We start from the raw sequence: 5,595 nt of genomic DNA on the forward strand, positions 1-5,595 counted from the left end.
TTAGGCCCGTTCGCCTTGTATATACTGCCCTACTAGCCCTACTACCTACTCCTATTTACCTGTCCCCCCACCCCCCCCCCCAAACCAAAAAAAAGAAAATCACCAGCAACACTTCCATCTCTTCCTCTCGAGCTGTTCCTATCCCACAATAGCATCAACCTTGCCTCATCCAACTGTTGCAGCTTCGTCTTCCCCTTTCCCAGCCAAAGAGGGTGGAAACTCCCTTTACCCTCCTCCTTCAATCCCTGTTGCGGACTTCCAGACCATGACAGTACCACTGACTTGCAGCCGATCTCTTGCCCGAATAATACCTCTCTATCTCCAACGCCTCCGCAGTGCTACCCTTCCCCACTCCAAGGCCCAAGCCACGGTCAACCTGCTTCTTTTTCCAGTATACCCTTTGGTGACACCACCTACCTCAATCCAGGAGTTCCAGAGTGCCAATTCCTTTCTTTTTTACTTTTTTGAACTGTCATAAATGCTAAATCAGCCCTACCTATAATGCTATTTGACTTTGTTTTGCGAAAAAATATGCGCAGTTACCACAAAATTGGAGAGTAAATGTGCAGCTGGATTCACAGGTACGAAAATAGGAGTTTGCATCATGAAAACTCAAAGTACAAGAAACCTTGACATTATTACCGTTAGTACAGTTAGCTAAACAGGTAAATGGCCAATAAAGAGCTGAAATTCATAGTTCATGAGAATGTGATGTCAGGAATATGAGCTATTTTCTAATCTCACATATTGGTCGTCTATGGACAATTTACATCAGACCTACTTTTTTCTATTCTTCTTTGTAATTGAATCATTGAACCTAATTCTGCCACTTAAAATTGGAGATGTCATAGTGTATATTAGCCAGTAAAGAATCAGAGAGCAAAACAAATGCAGCAAGACAAGGAATACACGTAGATTATTCATATGATAAGGAACTGTATGTCAAAAGAAACTCTATGAGTTATGACTTACACTAAACATAACTGCAAGCAACTAAGAGACCTATTCTGAAATCGATAAAACCTAGGTGCATCAGAAATACATATAAAGCAGCTTCTGTTAAGTTAACAAAGTGCAGGAATGTCTTACGAGGAAGAATCCAATTTAGATTCATCAGTCGCCCATGTTTTTCCTAGAGTTGTCATCACAACGCCTGACATGCTAACAAAGACTGCAACTACCTTTGCCATATTTAATGAATCTTCACCCAGTAATACACCTACAAAAAGAGTGAATAGTCCCGAAGTAGAAGATAGTACGGTTGTGCTTGCAACACTTGTATGCTCAAGCGCTGCATTCGACAGGTACTGCAGAAAAGACAAAAGACACAAATAAGCTCAAACAAACTCAGACAATAGACTTTTCGAGCAAAACAGGGTTTTTTTTCACTCTCTTTTTTCTTTCTTGGGAGGATTCTTCTTGGGGAAGGTAACAAAGTACAGGCATAACTAAAGTTGGCATCATACCTCAGTAATAAACCAGAGAGGAGCAAGATAGAATCCATAACGAGCAATTTGCCAGGTGGTTATCTCTTTTCCGTTCTTTAAATCATCGGAATTACCGTTGCATATAGCAACCAAAGGTTTTCCTTCTTCCTCGGCAGAAAGATTTTCTTCGCTATCTTTCCTATCCAATGATTTCAAGATTTCTATCTCGAAGACTTTCTGTACTGTATGCTTTAGAGGAGAACTACTATGTCTCATATATGACTCACTGCCAGTCTCAGAGTTACCAGCTCTACTACAGCGTCTCTTCAGCAAATCGCATATCCAATCCTTAAGAAATGCTACAGGTAGATAAATTACCAGCAAAGAAGCTCCAAGGTATGTGATTGCAAATGGCTGCTTATATTCGGAGAAAATGCCCTGTCACCGAGCATACACAATGAAAAGATTTCAGTTCATCATGTCCATCCGTGCAAATTTAAATTCAGTAATTCAATGCATTAGGACAATGCAAGAATATTTTTTGTCAAAGTACTAATTCAATGCATTAGGACAATGCAAGAATATTCTTTGCCAAAGTATAATGAGAATTACAAAAGGCCTTAAGAAATACTGAACTTATCATCTATAGTATATGGTGCATCTTTTACCACAATTACCCGCTCAGACATGAAAGAAGCACTTTAGTTTACAAAACACAAAGTAATCCATGAACTTCCTAATATCAATTTGACCTTTGAGAAGCAAAATGGGCAATAAGATCTGGACTAGGGGGTATCTTTTTTTTGGGCAATGTCATTAATGTGTGTTTAACAACATAAAAACACTTGGTCTCAGGAGTAGAGGCACCTCGGCAAACATGTGAGGTACAGTGAAAGTTCTGGCAATAGGCTAACGAGAATTTGCCCAGGAATGAAGCTAATGAAAACATTGCTTTCAAGGCAATAAAGATAAAGTCAATGCTTTTCTTGGGGCGGATAAAGAGGATGAAGTCAATGCTATTGAAATTAAGCTTCTTAGCATCCACGTTCCTTTCATATTTCTCACACTCTTAGATATCTTGCAAAGCATCATTAATAGTCATAGTTATTAAAAAGAGATGAAACATACAACACAGTAAACCATGAGTAACGAGAAGCATCTCATTTGAACCACTTGAGAACTACTTGAATACCACATCTTCTTTCATCAGAAAACACAAAGGGCCTAAATACGGAGCAAATAATACCTTAGGTACATGCTTAGGCAAGTAAACTCTACGCTTTTTTGCAATAAATAACAAATGTGACCAACAGTCCTATCTCCTCCCTCTCCCTCTGAATTAATGACGGATTAAACCGAATCAGAAGAAGAAAAAGAGTATCCTAAATCATGTCCGAATGACCCAATATAAGTTTATTCCTGTAGGTTAACATAATAAATAAGCCTAAACCAAAGTTATGTTCTTATTTATGTCTTCAAAAGCAATAAACTAGTGTTGTATGAAAGCAAGGACATGCGCTATTAGATCTCTAGCTACAACGCAATTCGTCCAAAATAAGCGGAGCATAGAGCAAACTACTGTTGAAATTTGTAAAGGTGAAACTACTGTTGAAACCCGAACCCCTAATGAAACTGATAATAAGAAGCTTTCTGTAAATATCACAAATACACATGCTGGAATTCATTTGCTAGTTTCCTAATACTCTGGATAATATGTTAGTATCCATCCACATTATAAGCTGCTCATACAAAAGTCAACTGAATGATATTTTCAGCTCATATTCTGTATTATCTTCCTATCTTGTTTGAGATAAACAAATCCAGATATCAATACATCTTAATACAACAACTAAGCCTCAAACCCAAACTAGCCGTAATCGGCTATACAAATCCTCAATGCTGACATTAAAACTAACAATAAGCACTAACATTATGGAAAGACTAATAAAAATGTCAAAGTTTATCACTTTGTATAACTTGCTACTAAATTATGGTATACCCCAATAAAAAACATACATAAAATATCAAGAGAAATGAGTAAAGAAAGAAATTTTTTACCTGGGTAACTTCAGCAGAGGTGACCCAAATAACAACAACAGCTGAAATAAGAAAGAGACCAGCTTTGTATCTCCAACCCATCACAACAAATAAAAAATTAACTCAAAATCCAAATGGGTATTTTCAAGAATCACAAAAATTGAACCAAAGATCTGAACTTTTTAGTTTTCCAATTGCTTTTCAACTTGTAATAAAACGTAAAGAAGACTCTTCAAAAACTCAAATCTGACTCAAAGGCTAAATAGTTTGGTTTGGATTGTTAGGTGTATGAATGAATGAATGAATTTATTATTTTAGAAATATATGAATGCTGAATTGCTACGTTTTTAAGACCAAGATGGAAAAAAAGAAAGCCAATAATATCGGAAATAATGGAGGGAAAATTGGTAAGAGAGTTACAAAATTTTCTGGAAATGTCAAATAATTAGTTAAAAGGGTCGTGTTCATTTCCTCTTTAAGTTCTTTCTATTTCTGGTTGTCGGTCAGCCGGCCGGATCTTGCTCCGCTGGATCAGAATATTCAATATTTTTAGAGTTATTTCTATTTTTAGAAAGTAATACTCCATTTATTTCAATTGTACAATATTTTTTCTATTTAACGTCTAATGTTATTTGATTTTTCAATAATTCAAGTTACATTTCATTGTGGAAACCTGATGTAATGTGTTTCCTAATAAAATTCACTGTTAAACTGTTTTTTTTTTTTTTAAATCTTTCTCTATCACTAAACGTATTAAGTAAATCAAATTAAAATTTTAAACTTAGTACCCTGGTGACCAAAAAAATGGGAAAGAAAAAAGAAAAAAGAAAAAAGAAATTAAAGAGAGTAGATTTATTTATAGGATGTTTGGCTAAGCTTATAAGGTGGTCAACTAGCTTATAAGCACCTTTTGGTTTATCTACGCGTTTGGTAAACACCCAAAGTGCTTATAAGTCAAGTACTTATAAGCTAAAATCAGACATAAGTCATAAGCTAGTCACCCCCAACTTATGGCTTTTCAGCTTATAAGCACTTTTAGTTTGACCAACACTTTTACTAGTTTATCCTTAATAATATTTTCTAATTCACAAAATACTTTTCCCAAAATAAATTTTTTGACTTTCTCTCCATTTTATATTCCTTGTTAATTCTTTCTTTACAAAGAAATTTTCAAATTATAATTTTTAAAAAAATATTCTAGGGTATGTTAGTCATTTTAACAAAAGAATAGCTTATAACACTTTTTAATCAAATACATCAACCGCTTATTATCAGTTTCAGCACTTCTATCCAAACACGTAAATGCTTCTTTTCAAAATCAGTTTCAGCACGTAAAAAAACTTTTCAGCACTTCAAGCTTATCGGCTATTTACAATCAGCTAATCCAAATGGGCTCTTAACCTTTTAAGGCTCGTTTGATACGAGGGACAATGCATAATTAATTTCGGCACTAAATTTAAGAATAGTTTATCCCATATTTGGTTGGGAGAAAATTACGATATAATTAATCCCGAAATAAATTATCCCAAAATTGTAATATTTTTTTATTCCCATAAAAAGATGGAATAACTCTTCGAATAACTAATCTTAAAATAATTAATGCGGGATAACATCTTTCCAACCAAAATGAAGAACGGGAGAGGCGTGCGGTAGTAGTAGTTAGTATAGTAACTTTCAAACAAGGTTTTATTTATTTGTTTGATACCTTACAATACAAGGACGGCACATTTATTTAACCAATGTGAGTTAGTTTAGAAAGGCAACTACGGATAGTTTGGTTCAAATTCAAAATCAGCAGAATTATAATTTGGGGATTATAATTAGGATAGAATTCCACTTTTTATATGGGATAAAATAATTTTATAAATTTAACATAATTTTTTTTCTAGCTTTAGGTGATACCCTATTTGTATACGGTGAAAATCAGGGTTACCCGATTTCGTTCTTCGATGGAAAAGGTGAGGTTCCTTTCCAATGCCGAGGTCGAGGTCGGGAGAAGGCATACCTTGAGATAATACCGTTATGGTTCAGTAACAGAAAGAACTAGATACCCGCAACAGGCGGAGGATCACGGCGTAAATTGCGGAATAGATTGACCATTGGCGGTTAGACAACTGTCAATTTTTATTTC

At 35.1% G+C, this 5,595-nt stretch overlaps 1 protein-coding gene across 1 annotated transcript in view; it reads right to left on the bottom strand.

The window, feature by feature from the left end:
- Nucleotides 1-3,980, bottom strand: part of LOC109214561 (uncharacterized vacuolar membrane protein YML018C) — a 9,348-nt gene extending 5,368 nt beyond the window's left edge. Inside the window, exons 1-3 of the mRNA XM_019378494.1 lie at nt 3,486-3,980; nt 1,467-1,865; nt 1,090-1,307 (exon numbers count right to left, since the gene is read on the bottom strand). Coding sequence (XP_019234039.1) covers nt 1,090-1,307; nt 1,467-1,865; nt 3,486-3,566 — 698 coding nt within the window. The 5' untranslated portion in view covers nt 3,567-3,980. The remainder of the gene's footprint in view (nt 1-1,089; nt 1,308-1,466; nt 1,866-3,485) is intronic.
- Nucleotides 3,981-5,595: the final 1,615 nt, after the last annotated feature.

The sequence above is a fragment of the Nicotiana attenuata genome, unplaced genomic scaffold, assembly GCF_001879085.1.
Source record: "Nicotiana attenuata strain UT unplaced genomic scaffold, NIATTr2, whole genome shotgun sequence".
NCBI classification, from domain to species: Eukaryota; Viridiplantae; Streptophyta; class Magnoliopsida; order Solanales; family Solanaceae; genus Nicotiana; species Nicotiana attenuata.